The 25,576-nt window shown below is 44.4% G+C and overlaps 1 protein-coding gene across 1 annotated transcript; it reads left to right on the plus strand.

The window, feature by feature from the left end:
• The first annotated feature begins 260 nt into the window (after positions 1-260).
• Positions 261-9,655, plus strand: LOC146392160 (uncharacterized). The gene is made up of 2 exons (XM_084942583.1): positions 261-654; positions 1,099-9,655. The coding sequence occupies exon 2, from the start codon at positions 1,178-1,180 to the stop codon at positions 9,188-9,190; it is 8,013 nt and encodes a 2,670-aa protein (XP_084798709.1). The 5' UTR covers positions 261-654; positions 1,099-1,177; the 3' UTR covers positions 9,191-9,655.
• The last annotated feature ends 15,921 nt before the right edge of the window (positions 9,656-25,576 follow it).

A 25,576-nucleotide genomic window follows, 5' to 3' on the forward strand; every position in this document is an offset into this window, starting at 1 on the left:
GCAAAAGTTAAGTTGCATGTATTTAACACCTGGACAATGTGTGTGCTGTACTTCAAATTCCACTTTTCCCTTTTTTTTCTCCTCCAGCACACAGTAAAATGACTATGGCTATCTGGCCCCGATAGTATTGGTCTATATATAGAGGAGCCCTGTGACTGAGCTGGCTGTAAGTGTCAGATTCCAGGCGCACTCATCCGTCCTGGCTGGATCAGCACCTGCTGCTAACTATACACCCACCCACCCCTGTGCCGCACCCCATCCCAGCTCACACAGGAAAGTCTGTGCCCAACCAAACCCCAGTCTGCAGAAGAAAAGAGATCCACATTAGATACAGTAAGCACTTTCCCTGTTGCCAGTGCAGAAGGGAGGGGCAGAAATACAGTCCAGAAGATGTAATATGTCTGGGTTAGATGCCCCTCTTTGCTTTTTCTATTCAAGTCTGATACATGGCAGTGCCTCTGACACTGTGCTGTCAGTGGGCTGCTGGCAGACAGAGCTGGACGGATCTTCTCAGTCCTGGATTCAGCTTATGAAGAGAGGTTTTGTCAGCTTGGGGTGTTTTGTGGATTGAACGGGTAGTTTGTCCGATTTGGGACGGATACCACAACAAAGAAGAATTCAATGTCCCTGGGAAGTCTTCATCAGTGGCTAAAGGTAGAGTACCAGCCTTTCTCTGTCTACTTGCACAAGGAGAGGGCTTTTTCTAAAGTTTGGATAAGGGATATGTTTTGGTGAAAGTTAATTTAAATATTGTTACTCTATGGATCTAGGATAATCTCTTTGTGAGATTCACAAGAAGAGATTTTGAGTCTGTAGCACAAAAAGATTTGGAGTCGAAATAAATGTTCATATAGCTTGCTGTATTGGTTTAATTACAAGTTACATAACAAAGGTATTGTAGATGGAGTTATTATTAGAACATTAGGGCACCGAAAGATAATTTCACTCTAGGGAAGTTAAGTAAAAGGAATCAATCCAATTCTAGGTTCTACATTTGTAATTTCTATACTTTTGCCTCTCACATATATTTATCAGCTATTACTGGTGCTACAAATGAATGAGCTACACAATGTGCAGATGACTGTATCTTATTTCTAGTCCAGGAACGGAGCCCAGAACAGGCAAGAGGAGCAGACTGGACTGGCCACAGTGAGAATTTGGAGCTTGTGGACTAGCAATGGACAGCTGGACTCTCCAGGGGGACAGCTACTCCTTCCTGCGTAGTGCCCCCCGCACCTTTTCCCTTTGCCATCGTGACGGCACCCCCAACCACGTTGAAATATTCGACATTATCAACATCCCTTCTCAGCGCAGCGCCATCTCCGAGACCACCTGCCTGTGTGACATTTTCGGAGACGACTGTGAGTCGGCGTCTCTCTCAAGCAGCCCTGCTGTAGGGCCCTTTGTCCCTTCCCAGAGTGAGGTGGATGGGACAGCTGCTGCGTCACCTCTGTTGGACGAGCTGAACGATTCCTCTGGCTCTTACCACACAGCACAGGGCTCCAGTGAAGGCGAGGAAGGCTTTGAAGATTCAAGAGACAAGCTTTACAGTCCCCCTCTGCAGAGGCTTCTGGAGGCCAAAGGGCTGAGCTCTAGTCATCCAGAAGTTTCTGAGGACAGCAGCGCAAATTCACAACCAAGAAGTAAATCACCAGCACCTCAGCTTAGCACAGCCAGCCCTTCGTTCCAAAATCCCAGCACTGGTGAGAGGACACCTTCTCCTGAACATAACAGCCCCTGTATCTTCAGTCCAGAGAGAAGACTATCATCTTTGTCCTCCTCCTCGGCTGAAAGAAGGCCTTCATCGTCCTCACCTGATCCAAAACAAACGCTTTCAGAACCTGAACCAATAAGAACAACTCCTTCATTCAAAGACAGCAACAGCAGCCCGTCACATCAGTCTCTAACTCCAAGTCCCTCTCTTGAACCCAGAAACTGTATCAGCCAGTCGTGCTGTGAATCGGTGAACCCTCATTTTTTACCTGAGTTTGGAGTAGCACAAGACACACCTCAGCCAAAAGCTGCCAACTTAAATCAAAACAGCAGTCCATCAGCTGAGCTCCCATCCAAAGACTTTTCTCAGGATTTTACAGAATCAGCCTTTGAATTAAGAACCTCTCATTTATCCCCTTCACCTTCACCCACAGATTTATTATCTAATTTAAGAGAAACACCGGACTCCCCTGAGCTTAGTCACAGGTCCTCCTCCTCTGACACTCAGGCTTCATCTCCTTTCCCTGACCTAAGAGGGAGGATCTCTTTACCTGATCTCTTCAGCAGAGGCTCTACGCCTGAGATAAAAGATTCTCCCCGCACATCAGGTCCCTCTACTGCAGAAAGAGAAACAGCAGCTACTCCTGAAAGCCAAAGGTTATCAGTGGAAGCAGGCAGTTCTGTTTCCACTCCTGGCCCACGATACACCCCTCCCTCACCTGTCATTTCAAAAGCATCATCCCCTGAACTTGTGGAGGGTTCGGTCTCACCTGATTTCAGAAACACAGCTCCCTCGCCTGGCCTGCTCAGCGCTGCCTCTCTGACCAGATCTGGGTCAACAACTCCCTCTCCTGAACGCTCACCAGAAATAAGACAGGCGACTTCCCCTGTGGTAAGTTATAGTTTATCTCCTTCACCTGCATTTAGAGACAGCTGCTCTCCCACCGAGCACAGATATACTTCTCCCTCACCTGAAATCAGGATTACAGCATCCTCTCCTGAGGTTGGCAGGAAAGAGCGACCTTTATCAGCTTCTCCTCTGCTGGAGCCTCTCTTTGACACATCCCCATCAAGAAGCCTCACTTCCTCCCCTCACATCACAGGAATTTCTTACTCTGTTGTTCAACCCGAGGACAGGAGCAGTCCCCCATTTCCTGAACTCTCTCATCTCCCTGTCCCAGAGCCAGATAATACACCCATCCCCTCTGAAGAAAGGAGCCTCACCACAAGCAGAGACGATATAGCAGAGTCCATTGGCTGCTTCACAAGCTCTGCCCCAGAGACTGAAAAAACTCTGCTACATCATCCCAGGCACCAAACACCTTCACCTCAGCCAAATCATCAAACTCCCTCACCTGAACCAAGATTTCAAAGTCCTTCACCTCAGCACAAAAGTAGAGACCCATCACCTGCTGCTTCTCCGCACAGGTGTCAGCTATCACCAGCAACCCTCTCTGTAGACTGCAACCCTCCCCTTGGATTAAATACCCTTTTGAGTGATAGGGACTCTTCTTCAGCAGTTATCACAGAAACACAGTCTCCCACATATTTGAGAAAAGAGAGTGTGCCACCCTCATTTGAGACAGTAACAAGGGACAAATCTCCACCTTTGGTTGCTGAAATCAAAGGCAGTTCACCAGCTCCTCTCTCTTTACCTCCTTTACCTATTTTACCAGAGGGAAAGTTAGATTGCCCACTAAAACTGCAAAGGGAAGAGAGAGAAGAAACACCAGAGGAAGTAAATATAAAGGATAAATCAGGCGCAGCTTCTTTACCTCAGGAAAAAACTGATATTCATCCGCTCTTTTTTCAGAGAGAAGACACTGATAATAATCTCCCATCTGAAATCAACTGTCCTTCTCCTAATCTTCTAGTTCCCAAGAAGAGAAGTCCAAACCTCTCACCTGTTCACGGGGTTAAATCAAATTCACCTGCGCAGCCTCTGTTTGCTGCTCATTCCCCAACTTCTGACAGTAGCAGCTCTTTAAAATCTACATCTGAGACCTCGGGAGGACAGCTGTTAACCAAAGTTAGACCTGAAAACAGAGAGAGGTTCACAGAGGACATGTCCCATCATGCAAACAGAAGGCGGACCCCCTCTCCGCCACTCACCAGGTTTACACCTGTCCACATCATAGCTCCTGAGAAACCATACAGACAGTGGCAGAACAGAAGCCGCAGTCCCACTCATGTTGGCGCATCCTCACCTAGAGGCAATTTAAAGAAGGCGGTGACAAATAGGGAAAGCCCCGACAATAATAGCCAGGCCCACTGGGTCAGCCCAGGAAGGCAATTGGGAATGGAAAGGGGAATGCCACTGGAGCAGGAGAGGCAGAGAGGCAGAGAGAGGCAAAAGGATAGGGAGATGGAAAGAAATAGGAAGAGGGAGGAGCAGGTTTCTGAAACGGAAGAGAAGGGGTTGCAGGGGGACACCAGTTACAGAGGGGAACAGGTTGAGCTGTCATTCAGTGCCAGGAATAGAAAAGGACCTGTGAGTCGCGGAGCAGCTCCCACAAGCAGAGAGACCCGACAAGGGTTGCCAACAGCGCATTCCTATTCGGAGAGCTCGTCTGCCACAAGACAGCTACAGCAACAACAGAGTGTTCATAGACTCGCTTCACAACAAGCCACCAGGGGCTGTGCTGCCAGCAGACGACCTCAACCTCCTGCACCCCGAACCAAGAGCAGTGCTCCCGGACGTGCGGCCTCATACAGGCCCGGCCGAAGTTCCAGCTCCAGCATGGGGAGTGAACTTGACGAGGCAGACGATGAGGTGAAGTGGTTTACAGATGTGGCTTTCCGCAGCCTGTCAAGCCCTGATATAGATTACCTTGACATGTACAACTCAAGCCACCACTCATCCGCAAACATCTCCCAGCCATCTACCCAGGAGAGCCCGGCAGGGATCGGCACTGCCTGGCAAGCCTATGCTGACTTCAGAGGTTCTGTGCCAAAGTTGGACCATGATGAACTCTCCTCCCAGCAACCATCTGCATACTTCTCAGATGGCTTAGATCCATCTAGGCGCTATGAACTGGGCAGCTTTGAATGCGTAGATGTGGCTGTGGAAAGGGAGGACTCCAGGAAGCTGAGGAGAGGAGTCCCAAAGAGACAGATCCAGCTGAAAAAGAGGAATGATGCTGATGGGAAGCAAGACGGAAGCAGTGGAAATAGCAGTCCTGGGCTAGCAAGCATGGTGGAAAGCAACTCCCAGGCAAGTCAATCGAGAGGGACGTTTGTGAGGCAACACAGTACACCAGCAGCAATGCACGAGCACTACCCCTCTGACCACAGCCCTGAGCCCCATCTTCCCAATGTCAGAAAATCCCAACTCCAGAAATCTGCTTCTATGGATGAAACATGCACTAAAACTCAGATGGCTTCTTGCCTGATCAAGAATGTGTTGTCCAAAAAGATGCAAAGTGCTGATAAACAACCTGATGAACAAGCAGGCGAAGGATTGAGCCCCACATTTGAGAAGAGCAGTCCACCAGCTGAGAGTCAAGTGGCACCACTTAAAGAATCACCAAGACCAGACATACATGACCTAAGTTCCAGTTTTCAATCGGATTATAGCCTTTCATCGGAGAGTATTCCCATGAGAGGGGAACCAAGCGCCAAGGATGAAGCTAAACCACCCAGAAGCTTTGGTGTGAGATCTAGTAACAGGCCGAGCTCATCCAGCAGCTGCAGGAGTGTTACCTTTTCCCTGACTGACAGTGAAGAGGCCGATTCTCAAAGCAGGAATGCAGTGCTGTCGCGATCTGAAATGCGATCAGAACTGAAGGTGCCATTCGATAGTAAGCAGCGCAGAAGTGGAGAACAACAAGCAGACTACAGCAAAACATACAAAAGGGAGGGTGACGACTCAGCAAATGCCACAGAAACTCCTTCTGCCGACGCAGCCCACAGCGCACAGTTCAGACCAACAAAGAGAGGGGGCGTGTGTGAAAGCCGGGAGGAACCGAAACAGTTGCAACAGGGTGACAACGGCGCCTTCATGTCTAAAACGCAAGAGATCAAACTGAAAGCTGTGGGGAAAAAGAAAGCCTCTTTAAATGTGTGTCTCACACCTGAAGCAGAAAGCAAATCTGAGAGTACTTCACCAGATTTATTTTTTAGCCAAAACATGGATGAGAAAACAGAAGAAGAAGACGGAGACGAGAACAATAAAGCAAAAGGCCCACTTCACAAAGTTAGAGATGTGAGGCGGCTCGTGAAGAATACTTATAATCTGTCCTTTAAAGCATCTAGTGCTGAAGAAAGTGTAGAAACTGCTGATGAAAAACATAAAGAAGAGGCCATAGCAGCAGAGGAGATGGATTTAAGACAAGGGATAAGGAGGGAGGAGAGGAGGGAGGAAAGAGCAGAGGAGTTCATGGCGGAGAGGACGGAGGAAGAGAAGGAGGAGGCAAAAGACTCAAAAATGTTAACCCCATCTCCACCACCTCACAGCAAAGGAAAGCCTCTGTCTGGTCCACAGCCAATGCAAATAGAATACAAAGCTGTTTGCTTGAAAGAAGACAAGAATAAAACATCACGTGTCAAAAAAGACTCAGAGAACCTAGGTGACAAATCCCAGGTTTTTTCAAAGCCCGTCACTGATGTGAGCAGAGAATTGCAGTGTTTGAATGCACCAAACAACACAGCGTCAGATGCTGAAATATCCAGACCATGTGAGCCTGGTGTAAACATTACAGCAGAACCACGAGAGACGCTGCCAGAAATCCACAAAGTTCCAGACAGTGAGGATAAACCTGTGGCTGTAAGAACAGACAGGAAGCATCACATGCTTGGAAACCTCCCTAAAATGCCCAGTAAGGAAAGAGAGGTGTCCACTGCTGTAGTGTTAATCAGGGAAGGACCGAGCAAGACCAGGACATCTGCATCTCCCGCCCAGGAGATGGAGATCCAAACCCCAATCCTAGCAAGGCCTGCTTCAATTTCACCTAAGCCCACTACCCCTGGTAGTGCCCCTGCTACTAGTGGCCACTCGGTGTCCATGTTATTAAAGGAGAAAGGCTACCAAGCTGACATTGGAGCAGTTGTGGGTGACAGCCAGAATGTATCTGGAGTTAAAGGAGTTCCCCGCAAGCATGTGAACTCTCTGGAGATCCCCCTTCAGACTGTTGCTCCTTCTGACGGAGGTTGGAATGAGTCTCAAAGAGAGAGGACATTCTCCTCCTCATCTACCACTTCCGTCCCCTCAGCAGTGTCTGACAGCACAGATGCAACCACAAAAACCAGGGAAGACGAGGGAGGTAGCATAAATCCTGCAGAAAAAGACACTGCAAAACTAAGGAGTTTTTCTCAGGAACAAGACCCACTCCCTACCAAGCAGAGGGACGTGTCAGATTTTGAAGCTGTGAAGAGATTAGATCCCACTTTCCCCCCGCGGTCACCTGCAATAAGGAGATTCAAACCACAGCCGATTCAGGTGAAATCAATGTCTAAAGAACCACAGAAAAAAGACATTCCCACAAGCTCTACTGGAAGCTCTACTGGAAACTCTAGTGGAAACAGCAGGCCTCAAATCATTGAAGTTAAATCCATAGCTAAAAATTCCCAAAAGCCAGTCGTGCCTCCAAAGCCGAACTGCAAATTTAAACCTGCAGATTTTGGTGTGACATCAAATGAAGCGCATAGATCGTCGGCAGCAACATCGACTGCAAAGTCACAAAGTGACGAGAGGACTCAGACGATTGTAGTGAGCTCGCCAACAATCTACAGGAAGATTTCCACTGACTCCACAGCAACATCTAATTTTTCAAGAAAACTAGCCGTGTCAGCGGTGTCCAGCCTCAAACCTCCGCCCAGCAAAACAACTTCAACTGCCAGCTCCAGTCTCTCAAACCAGTCAGCAGAACCTCCAGACTCAGAGGCTATTAGTGACAGAGGGCAGATGCAGCAACCAGCTCCCTCTCCTCAGACTGCCAGATGTGCACAAAAAGCTTTAACCTCAGTTCCAACATCAGCCACCAGCTCAGGTGTAACCTCAGCTGCAGGTTCGGTTTCTGACCCGATTGCAAGCCAAACTACCGCACCCGCCTCAACAGGAGTCAGCAAGCCAAGCCAGCCAAGCCAGCCGGCTGTTATGGATCGCGACAGCCAGCTGCAGTATCCCAGGGCAGCAAACCCTCATCAACAACAAACTGTGCCACTGACTTCAAACAATACAACACAGCCCACTGCTGTTTCCACAACACAACTGCCAAGATATACGCACCAGCCATGCCACAGATCTCTCTCCAGTGAGCGCTCACAGAGGACCGACAACCTGCATTTTTATGCCTCTGATGACCCTCCAAGCTATGATGAACGAGAGAGCTTCAGTCCACTGACGCTCCCGGATTTGACACCCTTGAGATCAAATCGCTTTCAACCCTCCTCCCGTCCTCCTGCCTGCCCCTGCACAGCTGGTTGCCCCACTCACATTGGTCTCCACCCTCCTCACCATCACCGAAGTCCCCATAACCTCACCCCACCGGCCCCCACGCATTCTCCGGGCCAGGCTCTACCTTATGCAGTGGCACAGCCTCCTCTTCGGCCCCACCAGTGCAGACCCGATGCTCAGCCAATGAGCTACCAGCCAGGCTCTCCCAAATCAAGCCCTTTTGGTCCAAGCCAGCAGCCAACAATATACCAGCCTCTCCACCAGCCTGCTCCCTGCGCTCCTCACCCCTCACTCATGCAGGCCTGCTCTGTGGACCGCTCGTTGCCCCCACCCCAGCACATTGACCCTCGACGGCCTCCTGTGCACAGATCCCCCCACCAGCAGCCACCGGGGCTGATAACCGGGGCTCCTTACAGCGATCCCAGCCACAATCACTCCCCTGGCCTTCCCTCTATGGATCCTCAGTTTCTATGTGGCACTCAAAGCATAGCAGGGCCTTCCTACGGCTCTGAATACGGGGGTGACAGCTCCAGTTTGTACTCAGAAAGCAGCTATGGGCAGACGCCTCGCAGAGTGCTCCTGGATCCTGAAACAGGGAAGTACTTTTACATTGAGGTGCCTGTTCAGCCTCTGAGGAAGATGCTGTTTGACCCAGAGACTGGCCAATATGTGGAAGTTCTCATCCCACAGCAAACAATATCACATTCAGGCCTGTATCCGCCCTCCGCAGCCCCCTACCCACCCCTCCCTAACCCCAGCATGTACGCCCCTGCTCCACAGTACATGCCCTATGCAGCTCCTGCTCCCCCAGCCCAGCCACAGGCCCAACCCCAGCCACCCCGGTACCCCGAAGCATCAGCTGCAGCAGCAATGCACCCAAGTGGCTCCGGGGTCGGCTACAGAAATCCCTCTGGTCAGGGTTCAAAGCCCGAGCCTCAGAATCATCCCCCAGTGGACCACAGCTACCTGGAGAGCATGTATTATGTCCCTACAGGGATGAATACAAGCCCCAATCCCACCCCACCAGACTATTACCACAAACATCCCCCCAACTTACCCCCAACAGGGGGGAAAAGGTCCTGAAATAGAGGGTAGAGGCCGACTTCCTGGAGCCTGTTAGGTTTAAAATACACAATGTATAAATGGAGTGTCCAATGTTAGCCTGTAATGTTTTCACATTGCAACTGAAGACAGCAAGTCTTTGGTTGTTTTATTTTTTATTTGCTGCTATGTGCTATGCCAAATAGATGACTCTAGGGTATTCAAAATGCAAACAAGAAGGCCTTGTGTTTGAGGCGCTCTTTAAAAGTACTAACAAAAATGTGTATGTAGGATAATCAGGTCGTACTCTAAAGTCACTAGTAATGTGCAGACACTATAAATCCATAGGTTTATTGATTAATTGAGGTGTGTATTTTCTCTATAAATATCTCGAAAAACAAAACAAACTTGAAAATAGTGTTTTAAAAGAACCTCATATTTATTTTATGATTGTGTTTCTCTTAATTTGATTAAGTTGGTGCACGCGATGGCTGTAAAACAACACATCAATGCCAATAAAATGTCTCATACAAAATTTTATTTTCTTTCTTTCTTTGTATTTTTTGTTCTGATGCAATACTTTAGCCTTTATCTTGAAGCTGTTTTAAAATACTGGAAATCTTTGGTCATGCAACCTTTAATTTCGCCAGCGTAGCAATCTGATTCACAGGTTATTTCCTGATATCAGTAGCTTAGTTTTAAAGTGCTTTGTTTTAGGATGAAACATTAAAAATGGAGGCGAAATACTATTTTAATGAAATGCTCCACACATCAGTGAGATATTCTGCCAGAACGGACAAGAAAATTAGGTAGTGTGACACTGCCCCACTCCTCATCCTTGGAACAATGCATCAATGTAAAAAATAGACTTATTTAAAATATATTTTGATAGTTCATAGTCTAAAAAACAATTAAAGAGATCCAAAAAACACAGAAACTTTGGACACCACTTAAGCTCATAAGATACAAGAGATTATATAAACCTTCATATATGATAGTGATCCATTAATGTGTTCATTTGGAGTAAGAAGGTCTTATAGTGTGTAAATTATTTAAACAAATGATTAACTCACTATGATTTTTGGTAAGGCGTAGAAAACACAAAAAAATGTACCCAGTCTGAATTTGTAAGATCACACTGTGACCACTGGGGGGTGCCACAGACCACTACAGCTTTACAGACTCTTTCTCCAATCCTGAAGGTATGTGAACATCTACTAACCTTTTGTGAGAGGGCCAGGTGAGACACTGAGACTTTCATTGGATGATCTGTTGGTGCTACATGGTCAACACTGTGGCCTCAGAGCAAAAAAGGGTCCACAGAGAGAGGCATAGTCTCCCTTTACTTGTGTGTTTCTCTACTATGCTTCCTCCCACATGCATGTTAGATTTACTGGTGATTCTAAATTGGCTGTGGATGTGGATGTGAGTGTGAATGGCTGTCTGTATCTCTGTTCTAGCCCTGAAATACACTGACAATCAGTCCAGGTGGCACTCTAGCTCTCTGACAGCTGCAGACACTCAATCATTTGAGCTACAGATGTGCTCGAATGATTGAGAAAAATACCTGTTTATCCTAAGACTGCGTGCATTCACATCTAGAGGGTGCATGACTTAAATAAGATGGCTTAATTCCTCCCACGGATGTCACTAAGGAAGACACTGAAGATGTATAACTCAGAAAGAGGGTGTCTACAAAATCCATGAGTAAGAGCTGCACAGCGAATCTTTACTGTTCACAGCAAATAAACTACGTGCCAGTCTGCATTCTTATGACTTCCTCTTTTATGAACTAGTCACTGAAATGTCATACATCTAAGTTTATTGCCATGATTCCACATTACCACAACCTGGATAACTATTAAAGACACACCTTGGGAACATACACTCATCTATGTAAACCTCCGGACACGCCTTGTACAAAATGACTTCCAGACAAACACAAATACATTTGGTTACATAAAATCCAAGGTTTGCAACATTTTTTCTTTACGTTGGATGATCCTGCACATTTTCTTATAACACCTTTAATGTGTCAAATATTACGCAAATTCAAGACCACTTATGGTATCGGTGAGACGGCCAGTGGTCGGGACATTTAATAAAGTGATAATGCATTTTATAAATTCACTAATATTTTAGGTTGTTAATGATCTTTTAACATTTATCAGCTTTTTCCAGACACGTCCTCCACGTTGTGTTTGACTGAGGTGAATTCCAATCGTGGGTACACACAAAACAGACACCATGACATCATTATTAGTGCTCTGGGTTCTTTCCATTGTGTCTGTTATTGTTATGGTTCTGTGGGCACTTTTGTAGCCGACAGTGTGTCGACACATGCAGAGATATACACATACACACACGTACAAACTGTAGGAGTTCCATCATCCTCACCCCACCCAAGAACCACCTACATTGTCTCTTTGATGTAGACCTACTGGAGGTCACTGATTGACCACTGGAAAAGTCCTCTCTGCAGGGCCTAATATGAAGAATGTTGAAAAGAGTGGGTGGCATGGAGGCTTGGTCAGCCTGATAAGAGACAGAGGTTTAGGTGATGACACATGAAGTCTTTGGGAATAAATTGTGCCGTGTGCTGACATTTTCCACAAATTGCCCCCTGAATGTGCAGTCACTCATATTAGTGGATGTCAGCAGCCTCCAAGAATTGATTAACAGTGACTAATAGTATATCTGAGTCATGACACAATAAAATGGAGCGGTTCTTGTCCATGACTGTGTGTGTGTGTGTGTGTGTGAGAGATGTATCAATCAAGAAGGAGAAATGAATGTCTAATCCAGTTGCATCAGATGTCTGCCCTTACCTGAGGTTTCTCCCTATTAAAAATACATTTTTCCTTCCCACTGTCACCAAGTGCTTGCTGACACTTGGTTGTTTGATTGTTGTGTTTTTCTCTGTAGGGTCTCTGCCTTACAGTATAAAGCCCCCTGAGGCTTTGGTGATATACGAATAAAATTGAAAATAACGTAACTGCATTGACCTGAATTAACCCGTGTCAGAAGAGAAGGCAGTCTTATCGGAGAACTATGAGTCAGTTTATATAATTTGCATAGTTATAAATGAACAAGTAAGGTAATCAAGTATTTTTAGACTAAAAGAGAAGACGTTTAAAATCCACTGATGATTTTATATGTGACTACTGTTATTAAACCCTTTACGGATTTCTGACCTACAGGAGGAAGCTCAACCCCAGCACCGTGAACCGCTGCGATGTGCCTGCTTCACGTAGGCACACGTTCATCCGTGAGAAGCCACAACGTGTCAAAAGATGTTTCATTCTTTTGATGTCTGCTTACAATACCAATTTTTCCATTTGCTCTGCGGAATCTTGCTGTGTGACACCAAAAACTTTGTTTTTATTAATTATGAAAAAGGACAAGAAACAAGGTGAGGGAAAGTCACGTCCCTATGGTCGTCTTACCTGTATGCCCATAAAAGGCTGTTCCTGTAGGAAGTGGGCGCGGTTACAACTATGCAAGCACGTGTGATCTTTGACGGTGAGAAAATGAGGGAAGATAAAAAGGGAGGGCGAGAAGCTGACAAACACTTAAAACCTCACCCTCCAGCATTAACCAAGTAGCCTAGCAACCACACAACTAATAATGGATGGGTGTTGCAAGTCGCCCACTTGCCTGTGCGTGTCAGACAGACCACCTTCTCTCCACCAGGTGGTGTCCCTACCTGTCTGTTTATGTCACATCCTGTGGTTGCTTCAGCCACAGCCTCAGTGATCGTATTCATGAGGCGGGCTGAGTCATCTTGTACAGTAACCGCTGCATCTGATTTGGGCAAGCTTACACTGAGCTACAACAGCTACTTATGATGGACTATGACCAAAAAAGAAAAAGTACTATGTTTTCATTCATAGTGGAAATCATTACTGTAGACTAGTCTAGTCTCTCTCTCTCTCTCTTTTTAATCCCCGGACCCCTCACGTCTAGAGAGGAAAGTGTTGTTGAAAGTATGAGTCTATCCTTGTCTCCATGGCTGAAACACACATACGCGTACATACACACAAACACACTTGCAGGATCTAGTGTTGAGGATGAGGTAGCCAGAAGATGATGTCATGGCCTGATCACTTTACCCGTCCTCTCCCTCCTCTTTCTCCAAGGACCTGGATGGCAGATCAATGAGGAATGGAAGGAATGAGAAAAGAGGCACTGAGTGAATGTGTGTGTATGTATGTGTGTGCGTGTGTTTAAGTGCTTGGTGAGAACAAGAGGCACATGAGTTATAGGCAGGAATGGGCTCTTTGCTGCCTCCATTCTGAATCACTCAGGGCTGATGACATGTCTAAATTCTTATTGATACCATGCCATCTCAGCTATTTGCTCCTTAGAGCTTCACACAGGGGGATGGACATCCCACGTGGTCTGCAACCATCTGCAGAGAGCTCTGCTAAACATTAATGTTGGGGGAACTCCTTCACTGTGGGGTCGTCTGAGTGGATCAGTGGATTCTTTGAGTATGAAGTAAAAAGAATGAGTCAAAAAAAGGTGGCCTGGCCTCGCAGACTGTGGGCATTAGACATTTAATAATATAAGTATCAGACATTAAAGCTGCACCCATTAACACTAATACATCAGTTAAAGAAATATTTATGTTTCACTGCTCTCACTTAGGAACTTTTTGCTCCACTGGTATGTCATCATGGGCGAGGAATCTCAAACAAGGTCATCATAATAGTCTAGCAAGGATTTCCAAGTCGGATTTGGAGAAGACAGGAAGTCTATAATCCATGGCTAAAGGCCCAACAAATGAATTTCCTCTAAAAACAAATGAACAAAGCGCCTATGTGCAGATGGGGACCATCTGTGTCATTAAAAACAAATATACAGGTTTTATTAATCCCTCTTACTAACCAGAAACACTGCCATGACCGTCAAGCACAATAGACTAAAGGGAACTGTGTATCGTTATCAGAGTTAATTTCACTTTGGCATCAAGCCGCTGGGATGGAGATATGCGGGAGTAGCAAACGTAAGAGTTAAGAAAAAAAATTTTCCATGCACCTACAAAGGCAAAGGGGTGAACGCCACACTTGCACTTTGCACTCTTTGTCATATTTAATAATCACTGAGTAAATAGGTGAAAGGTAACAGGTTGCAGTGGCAACTAAATATAAACATATCAAAGCCAATAAAGCAATAGGTATAGTTAAGGCTGGGTCGAGTTATCCAACCCTTTCTATTGCTACTTTAGGCCCAGACTGCAGAGGGGATCTCCTGTGATGATCTCCGTCTCCCCTCCATTCTCCTCACTTTCACTCCACGGGCTTTAATTTGCACATATGTCTCCTATAGTTTGTTGTTTGACATCTGTCTGTGCTGTTCCCTTCATCATTTTCCCTTCACTCCATAACCAGCGGCAGCTGATGGCTGTTTGCCACAAGCCTGTCAAAGGTCTCTTCCTGTTAAAAAATTTTTGGTTTTATTTTTGGTTTTCTAGCTTCCAGCTTTGTAAGGTTTTTATATTATATAAAGCGATTAAACGTCACCATTGATCAAGCGGTATTTTGATGAATTTGTTTGATTTTTAATCATGATTTCGAAGCTTGACTGAAACATCCGAATGTTGTAGCCTCTTTTTTTGGGTATTTTGAAGTAAAAGAGAAAAAGTGACAGGATCAAAATAAGGGCTCAAAATTACAACTGCCAGTGAAGTAGCAGTGCCCTCCAACGGGATGAATGCAGTGTAAAGTAGGCTCTAAGTTTTCCCCACAAAGTACATATGTGACCTTAAAAACTGTTTTTTTGTAATTATAAAGATTACATCTGGACTGATGATAACACTGACAAGACAAGACAAGCAGAATAAGCGGTAAACAGGATCAGCAGGAGATCCAACATACTAGATGCACTGATTGGATAAATTGCCAAGCAAACTGCCCCCAGATTGTTCGTGGTAAGTGTCAGAGAGGTGCTATGTATCATGTTCCAGCTAATGTTTTTTTTCCATCCAGTGTTTTATTTTATTTGGGCCACACATTAGCAGATTGCCAAGAAAATCCAAAGCATGCTTTTTAAAAAATATTTTCATAAGTTTTCCTGAGATTAACAGTGATTTTCTCTAGAATCAAATAAGGCTGAATGTGAAACTTGTCATATCAGGATATGAGGTCAGACACGTGTTACGCTACTAAGCTGATGGGTGGAGGTACAGTGAGATAACAGATAAACGAGCTCTGTGTCGCACAGCTTTGCATTTTTCGCATATAACTGAAAGGACATACAAACATGCAGGTATGTATTGGAAAATTTTACACAACTTCAGGAGGATGTACCCAGTGTTGAAGAAAATGCAGCATGACGCCTTAGTGACAAACAATAGATAGGTTTCATGGCTTTTGATCTCCAAAAAAAGGAGAAGCAGGGGTGAAAATGATAAATTCTTAGCACTTCTTTTTCTCACTCATTGTTACAGCATGCTGCTGTTGCGCATATTCTCATCACAGTTGGTGTATTATGCCAGTTGAATACCTCAGAGTCATTGTTAAAGGTATTTTAAACACCTTCGTTCTTTTGACACGTCAGCTGCTGCTGGGTCCTGCAGCAACTTTTCCTGCCACACACAGTGTAGATGGCAGTCAGTTTTTAGCGCAAATCCAGTGATAATTTTAGAATTTATTAGGCTTTAAAATACATATGTCTAAGAAGAAATCAAATACATGAAAAGAAAGTTGATGTTCAAACCAGTGTGTTTTAAAAAACTTAAAACGGTACATATTTGTACTTTTTACCAGTGTCCATGTTCAAAACCAAGATAGAATAAACACATAGTAATACCACGCTGGGACACAGGAAACAACTGCAGCCCTGTGAGATAAAGTGTGCGTACAGCAGTCAGCCATAACATTAAAACCACTGACAGGTCACCATCTTGATAAAGTGCTGGAAAAGCTGATTTCACCCAGGCATGTTACATGGATTTTTTAAAATGGGGTGGCGCAGCCAGGGACCAACAGCCACCTGTGATGTCAGGGAGGCCTCACTGGAAATCAGAAAAGTCTGAAATTAGAAATAAATATCACTAAAAGCAGCAGATGTGGAGAGACAATGCACCTTCCAAATATTTTTAGGCCCTGTGACAGTAGAGCTATACCTCTGTGTTAAATCTGTGCCACAGACCATAAGCACAAACCCTTCTGAAACCCAGCACCGTCACCTACACCATGGCCTGACATGCACCTCCCTAGAAAAATAACTACACGTTGCCATCAATGCAGCCCACACAGGTATAAATGTTGACGAAGGCATCGGCCACTTGCATGGGCTACATTGTAATCTCTAAATAGATTCACCGCAGAAGCATAATTCAGAAGTAACTATATGACAGCAGCAATGAAACGCAACATTCAGCTACGAGGTGATGGAGTTAACACAATGCAGTCTGGTTACAAATGTAAGACTGTTATCCTGTTGAGAAGTGAAGAACAATGTCTCACACACCTTTGTTTCAAGTTCTTTATTGAAAAGAAAACGTGTTAGGAATAATATAATTAGAATAAAGTAAAGCTTTCAGAGTACAATATTATATTATTTAACATTATATAGTTATATTTGTATTGATGCACTGAGAGGGATGCCCCAGTCAAAACCAGCTTGCTAATAGCACTCCCCAACCACAGTAGCTTTCTCTACCGAACCTCAGGACCCTGCAGCTTTGCAAAAACTCCTCAGGAACAGTCGATGGAACAAAGACACCACCTGGTCTCCAAACGTCCCAGATGGAAAGGACCTCTACACAGGTTCCATGCCAACACCACTTGTAGCAACACGAGATTGGCCGACACAGCATTAGGCAAGTGGTTTGAGGAGGGTCGGTGTATAAACACTATTATCATTTGCTTTCCCGCGTAATCTGCTTCATAAGTGATAATGCACAATAGTCTGAAAGATAAAAGAAAAACAGCGTAAGGGAAAAAACAGAAGATATGTATGAGTGACTGTAGCGCAGCGAGTCATGCAGGGTGGAAACAAACAGAGAAGGTCTTCTATTGTTGCAGAGAGAAAAGGAACTCTCACACAGTGACATTCCATCCTACCAGTGTGGTCACAATGGGAGCGTGATAAGCTTCATCTGAAGAGATCTCAAAGACTCTGTTGTGAGCCATATCAAAAAAATCTCCCCTTTTGAATACCTCTGTGGTGTGTATGCAGACAGCAGCTTACAGATTTGATGATGGTGATGAATGTGTTCAGTGTTGGCTGTTTGATCTGATCCTTCGGGAGGGCACCTTTGGGATGTGCCATTGTTCTTCTGTCAGTACCAAGAAGCAACTGCATGAAGCAGGTGTAGTTTTCCATCTACATTTAGCACCTGAATGAAACACTAACATCACAGTCTCTCATTTCACGTCACTTGCTGCGGTCTCTGCTGGCTGGCTGGCTCCTATTCCCCACCCACAGCATCCATTCCACAGTATCAGTGCGTTCGAACACAGAATCGGAGTTTGGATGGAAACCATGGCAATGACTTGTTACTATTGCAGTGACTCGTCACCACAGTGGCCACAGCTCTGGGCTCAGCTCCTGTAGGCTGCTGCAGAACCACAGCGTTTTCCTCCACTGCTCTCTAAAAAAATGCAACCCTCTGTGGGCTTCAGAGCTTTTTATTGCTCCAAAGCTAAAACCATGCACTTTGCTTTGTTACGAAATGGTTCTCTTACCCCTTTTCTCTCTCACATTTATACTATAGTTAGTCTAAACAACAGTTGAAAATTGAATCTGGAAGTATTTATTTTGGATATATATTTAACTTATGACCGCCGGCCTGGAACATGCCAGCCATGCTAACTAGCTGCGGCAGGGCTATATTTACGGAGGGATGGGCATCCATCATAGCGGTGCAAATGCACAGACATCCAGAGAGCAAGGAAGGGAAAGTGTGGCCCATCAGTCACCACAGTCCAATCTAAGGGTTTGTCTATTTAAAACTCAAACACAATTTGACCACAACAGTGCCACAGGTCACGCTGTGCTATCGGACCCACAGCACAGTGTTAAACATCTGCATCCTTACAACATGCCACCTAGTATGCACAAATGCATTAGAGTTGTAGGCATTGCTCCTAAAATTCTCCCCAGACTAAGCAAAGCTATATTGTGGGTGGTACAAGTTGGCATATTTAATGTCATAATTCTTATTTGTCTTTCCATGATTTCATGTTTTAAGTCATTTATGCATAAATCTCCTAATTAAGGGAGAAATTAATGAAGGCACATGTGCAGGAGGGCCGCAAGGTAGTTTGCAGAGCTCGTACTGAAACAGCAACACTGTGAATGTCTTGTCTCCTAAAGGCTGCAGTAATGTGATTTTATGCATTACTGCTTTTACTCACTATTTATTTTATCAAACTAAATCTGTGACATTAATATGCAATCCAATATCTTTTATGGTAACAGACTTTCCTCTGAATTTGCACAGTGCATTAGGCAAGAGCGTCCATGATTTATATCTTCACAACTAGCATTTGCATTGTTTTAAAAAAAAAGTCTCTACAAGTCCTGGAAGGTGTCTTCACCTCTCAGGAACACAAAATCAGACTTGCTGCACATGCATCAGAGCAGAAAGCTCCAGTCCAGTCTGAAAAAAGCTGATGGACACCTGAGCTTTCTGCCCTGGCACAGTGCACCTGAATGACATCACCTAAAAGCGCGGATGAAATAGCGCATCAACTGTCAAACACAAACAGGACTGCAGCTGCAAATAGACAGCTAGACAGATAGGCAGGCGCGCTGCCTGCAATGATGGTGTTAAAGCAGACAGACAGACAGACAAGGTCAGAGAGTGGCTGACAGATAGGCATGCTGTGTCACCGCTCAAGAGTTTTTGTGCACACATCATGCAGGTTTTTTGGTGTTTTTTTTTCTTTACATTACAATTATCATTACAAGCATTAACTTTAATATACAGAAAGATGATATATTTCTGATTCTGAGTCAAATTTTATCATTTGACTCAGAATCAGAATCATTTGATTAGCTGACCACTAAACAGCCCCAGGGGAACAGTTTGGGCTCCCGCACCCTGTTTAACAATTGTAAATTTGAACTACCGTTGACACTGGTTGTCATCCATCCCACATAGATTTCCCTCGAATAAGCTGGTAATTAAATCACATTAATAGTAAACCTATGACACCCCAGTCACAAGTTTCCTGCTGCCCTACGCGTGGGCATGCATGTGTGCTTACTCAGGCAGCACAATGCATAGATTGCATGAAATGCCCTGCAGGACTAGGTTGGCATCTCCAGCCAGGCGGCCAAGTCGTTAGCACGTTGGAGAAGAAACCATCCATGTAGGGACATTTGTCTGTGAGCTCAGAAACACTGAAACCCAAGAAGCCTCTCGAATCGGCCCCAACTGACTAGCTTTGAGGTATTAATAACACACAACCATATACACCCTTGCATCCACCTACTGATCAACACTGATAGCAAGGAAAGTTTTTTGCTATATGTCAGTTCAAGAAGAATCATTTTCTCATCAAAGTCCTTATTTAGAACATTAAATAGCATGTGTATTTCTGGGGAAAAAACACCCTCCCACTGAAGACCAAACATGAGGTTCGTGTTAACGTTGGGGTCAAGTCTAGGTCGTGATCAGTGGGGGGTGTAGGTGTTCAGTTTAATGACATCATGTCATCCCCCGACCCTGTGGATGCACAAGCCTCCTGGATGGTGAGGTCATGGTGATCTGTAGATCCCCGTCATGTAGGCGGGGGTCGGGTGCTAAATACAGAGTAAGGGTGGGTAGGGGTGGTGGTGTGGGGATTCTGGCTATGAAAACACAGTGCACTGTATAGCTACTATGTTTGGTTTCCCTATCTCGACTTCTTTAATCTTTAGAGTCTCTCGCCACACCTGCACGCATTGTTTGGAAGCTGCGGGTTGCTAGGCTGCAGAGATCTTAAAAATAAAAAGGTCTTAAAAAGGTGGACCTATCGTAAAAAGCTAAAACTGTTGTGGAGTAAACCGGGCTCTAAGCCGCCACATTCGGCAAGCCCTATGTTTTATAACCTCTGGGCTCTGAACAGGCTCTCCAGATACAGTGGCTCAGATGCAGCGGTGCAGTAAATTGTGAATCTGTTGACTGTTGTAAACGGTGACGTGTGTTTTTGTTGGTATCGATGGTGCTGCACGTTTAAGAAACCGAAAATTCAGGGGAAAAACAAAACCCAGCAGGTAAAAGGGAGAAAAGTAAAAGTGGATGTAGTGACCACTAAACAAAGCATCCTGTAATAAACTGTTAAGCACGTTGCTGTGTCTCTCCTGTTGTTTTGGAAAAGTAATTAAGCTCTTCTTTGGAAAAGTACCACAAGGAGACTCCTGGAAGACGGGGGAAGCCTATGCTGCATTCCTGAGTCGCAAAATCACCTGGTGATGTCACAGCAGGTTCATAGGTTGCGCTCGTGTACATGCCCAGACAGACACCGGTTTCAACACTTTCCTACACACCTTATCCAGGAGAGAACATTTTATTCTCTCTACTTGAGTATTGTAACAGCTTTGTTTCCCAAGATGCATTACTGCAGCAGTTGACATCATTAGGTTACCAGTAAACCTTAACTGTGGTCAATCCACCGGTTTGTTCTAGACTGAAATAAGCCATCAGCTATTAGATGGAATGTAACATGTAATGTTCATGCTGTCCTCTGGATTCATATTCAAATCTTTTTGTGATTTTTTTTTTCTTGTGATTTCTCTTTAACATTACAGTGATAAACATTTCAGCAGACCTCTCCTCTGATCTTGAAGGGATTTTGAGTTTTGGATGTCTTTCTAAATTACGTGTTCACAGATAAACCTCCACCAACATAAAGAAAAACTTTATGGATGGTTCCCACCAGGTAATATGGTAAAACAAGTTCCACAGGACAATAATCCAATAATCTCTAAATAATGAATAAGAGTTTCTGATGGAGTTCGCCAAACCTCTTCTATTTTCCCACGCAGACTATTTACATGCATGCAGCCTAGAAACCTTCCAGTTCTGAAAACCTGAAATCTATGAATGTCTTTTTTGAGTTGATCCCATTCTGATCCTGTCTAAGTTACATATTAATAGGCTTAAATTTAAAAAAAAACAAAACAAAAAAAAACATGGTATGTTTCCCAGACGTTCAAATTCTCTAGTTCACAGCTCACATGGCTGTAGAGTCTTGTTTAAACCAACAGTGGGAAAGCACTTGACCTGTAGTTGCTACAGGTGTTACGTAACATGTAAAACTAGCTTTCACTGGGTGGATTTTTTAACAGTGATAAACCTACTATATCATATTTATGGCTTTTCAACAAGCTGGTTGTCAAAGTATCTCAAATGTCAAACTCATAAAGTGAAAAGTTGAGACACTGTATAAATTGTAAATGATTAGCAAATGTCATAAACCCATTTTTGACATTTTGCAACTAATTAGGTTAAATGGCAACAGGTCGGTGACATTAGTAGGTTCAAAGAGTCAATAATCAGTATTGGACGCCTGTGATCTTTGGACCCTCAGGCAGCACTGTTTTAAAAACAGACATGATCCTGCCATGGAAAAGACACCATGAGCTCAGGAACAATTCCAGAAATCCCTGTCTCTGAATGAGCGGCATTTGCAAACCAAGGTTAAAGCTCCATCGTGCAAAGTATAAGCCATGTGTGAACACGATCCAAACCGCTGCTCTCTTCAGTGGGCCAAAGCTCATTTAAAATGGACAGAGGCAAAGTAAAAACTGTTCTGTGGTCAGACAAATTCAAAATTCAGTTGAAAAGCCTGCATTTCTGATAGTACAGGAGTGCATCAGCGCCTATGAAATTGGCAGCTCGAGCATCTGGAAAGGCTCCATCAATCATAAAAGGTATATACAGATTTTGCAGCAACATATGCTCCCATCCATATCTTGCATTTTTCATCATGACAGTGCTAAATGGCACACTCCATCTGTCATGGAGCTGAAGTGGCCTCCCCGCAGTCCAGACCTTTGAAATTAAAAATATAACAAATCAGACTCAGGACTGTGGAGAAGCTAGAATCCTGTATCAGACAACATTCGTTTCCCAAAACTCCAGCAGCTGGTTTCCTCAATTCCCAGACATTTACAAAATAAAAGAAGATTTTCTTACTTCAAACATTCAATTTTTTTCTATGTTCTATCGTGAATACAAAATGGATTTATGAGCCTCTCATAAATCCATATGAGTCCTTATTTATATTTTACACAATCTCCCAACTTTGTTGGAATTGGGCGTGTGCAAGTGTTGATATCTGTTTTGCGGGGTGAGCTATGTCATTTCATCGCAGTCAGCTCAGTGTTTCAGCCAAGTCATCAGACTGTCTGTCTGCTTAGACTGGTTTCATTTCCAGTATCAAACAGAATATGTCTGTCTCCCACACATCCTCTGCATATTTCACATAATCCACAGGGAGCAGCTGAGGCTGTGTGCAGACTCCCTCGACGAAGGACGTGAGTGTGGCCCACGACAGAAAAATAAACAAGGCATCACGGGAGGCAACACTTAGTCAAGGAAACCCAGGGCAGACAGTCTTACTTACTGACAAATGCGTTTTCTCTTTATTTTCTTCTCCAAATCAACACACTTCTGCTCCATACGCGTATGCTGGCAAAATGCACCATATAATTGCGCCTGTAAAAAGGAAAAAAATCTGTTTTTCTCAGGGATTCCCCCTCTCATAGCCTACTGCACACACACACACATTCATTTACATTGTGTGTAGAGACATTTAGTTTCAAAAGCAGCATTGTGTGAAGGTCAGGAGAGTCTGTGGAGTGGAGATCTATCGTTGTGACATTCTCCATTCCGTGAGAAAGGCTGGTCAGTCGGATCCTGTTACATAGGCACCAGAGGAGAGCTGGATAAAAAGCAAGCGGCCTAATACTGTGTTGGTGTCTGTGTCTGTGTGCGTGCATGTGTGTGAATGCTGGAGCCACAGAATGTAAGGTAGACAGGGATTCTCGTTTTATTCGACAAATGAGTAAGACGCAGGTGTATCTCTGATTTCTTTCTCACAAAGGCTGTATACACGTGCTCAACAAACACACACAACTGGTTCTGCTGAATTTAAAATGAAAGTGGGGAAGAGGTTCAGTTTCAGTGATTCGTAACTGGAGTTTCAGTTGATCAAACCTCGAGGTAATACGGATGATGCCATTAGATTGCAAGCAGAACAGAAAAGAATTGCTTCAACTTTCTTGACAAATTAACCACAGGGAGGGCAAGGCAGGCAATACAAAGGAAGTGCAATTTTTTCTTCCTCTGTGTCTTCCTCTTTTTGTCTCCCACCCAAACCGTCATATGGCTCCTTCTGTTGGCCACACGTAAACTATAAAGCATCGCTGAAGAATGCCTCAACACTAATTTACAGGAATGACTTGAGCAGCAGGAAGCCTGCCAAGTACGAAAATGAGACTGCTGACAGTATCGATCTCTCACAGAGGCGGAGTTATGCTTTCTATTTCTGTATAAAATGGTTTAACCATCTACTACCAAGCAAATAATTAATCGCTGGAATGCTTCTTTTCTGACAGCAGCTAACTTGTTTTTCTGGCCTGCACGTCTTATCAGGATCGCCATCACCATACTGTCTGAAAATGCTGAAATAAAACACCTAACAGCAGTCATCTAGATTTGGGAGTTTTTCAAGTTGGGAATAATGGCAGTGACACAGGCATGGACAGCAAAGCTTCCTGCAGGTGTGTCTAAATCCACTCAGCCCTACCTGAATCACTGGGTCATCCTGCTCAGCGTTGCCCAACCCTAAACAGTAAAAAACTGCCGGAAAAGAGAGTGAAGATGGCTCTATCACCAACCTTTCGAGCAGGTTTCGAGACTAGTTTTCTGGGAGGTCACGTGACGTAATCTAGGACTTAGCGGTGTCACAAACAAGAATACTGTGGACTCAAGAGCAGACTCAATTGCTCGAACTACAGTGGCTTGCAAAAGTACTCGGCCCCCTTGAACTTTTCCACATTTTGTCACATTACAGCCACAAACATGAATCCATTTTATTGGAATTCCACATGAAAGACCAACACAAAGTGGTGTACACGTGAGAAGTGAGCACGACGGGTGATGTATCTGGAGAACACTGGAGACAGAGAACACATTAATCCAAGATCCAGGCAGACGGATGCCAAACACAGTGGAGGCCAAGTTTACCACTAGTGGTAGAAGGACGAACTGGCGAGGAGTGGCAGGCAGCGCGGGCTTAAAAACCCTCCAGATGGAGGCCTGGAAACTGGAAGCAAGTGATGCGCTGGTGTGATGGACCGAGCAGTGAAAGAAACTTAGGCACAGGTTAAAGTCCAAAAAAAAAGATTTTTTATTTAACCCAAAAAACATAATTGGTTAACTCATGCAAAACGAAATAAAATCTTGGGCCCATAAAAGAGGTCAAAATAACAGAACTTTACTTAAAGTTGACAACACTACTGATAACTCAAACAAACTGACCTAACTTAACGAGACAAAGGGGAAACTTAAATAGTGGCTGATCAGCCCACAAAAAACACGAGAAGGGGTAAAACACACAAAACCTAACTAAACCTAACATAATGAATTCCAATTCCCCCCCATGGTCCCGAGTTATGGCATGAACCAATTTGCAGTCTTCCTTTAAAGCTCGCTCCGCCCCTTTTCCACCTCTTAGCTCCCTAATCAAGGGACTGGAACAGCTGCAACTAAGGTAACTCAGAAAACAAAAGATTAATCATACATAACAGTGTAAACTAAAATGTGCGCACTTATTTTAGAATGCAGTGTTATGTGGATATGTGAATTAATTCTAAACCAAAACCAGTTATTTATTGTCCTGTAAATTAATTCCTATATTTAAAGACAGACAAATGTGAATGCAATGTTATGTATAAGCCTCTACACTAACCGCTGTGTGGCTTTAAGGGCAGCCATCACAGCTGGCCAACTCCACCCCAGGGGATGGGCAACAGAACCTGGACCACACCCGACCAGACACTCCCACGGCATATGACAAGCGGAAGTTAATATGGCTGCACATTAACCAGATCATGTTTTTGCTATCAAGTAATTTTTTACTTTAAAAATGCAAGGAATGTACTGTGTTGTGTCATTGACTAGGGTACTGAGAATTTGGCCATCAATTCACCAAAATTTCCTTTAAGTAGCTTAAAGATCAGTTTTGTGCATGTTTAATAACACGGAACAGAACAGATTTAGAAGTTTCTAGCTCACTGTTGGATGACCTCACTGGCCCCAGTGGCAACAATGAAAGGTTTAATATTCTTTTTCGGTGAAACTCCTGGCTAGGTTACAGGTCTTATATTATTTCACATTCAATTTCTGTGTTGAGGAACATTCATGATCCCGCATGCATACAATAAGGCCTAGTATTTTTCTTATGGTGTAATTTAAAAAAA

Source organism: Perissodus microlepis, chromosome 2 (genome assembly GCF_051167445.1).
Source record: "Perissodus microlepis isolate ML-2025 ecotype Zambia chromosome 2, ASM5116744v1, whole genome shotgun sequence".
In the NCBI taxonomy this organism is placed as follows: domain Eukaryota; kingdom Metazoa; phylum Chordata; class Actinopteri; order Cichliformes; family Cichlidae; genus Perissodus; species Perissodus microlepis.

Coding starts and splice junctions, on each gene's coding strand:
- LOC146392160 (XM_084942583.1), top strand. CDS start 1,178: ATGGACAGCTGGACTCTCCAGGGGGACAGCTACTCCTTCCTGCGTAGT.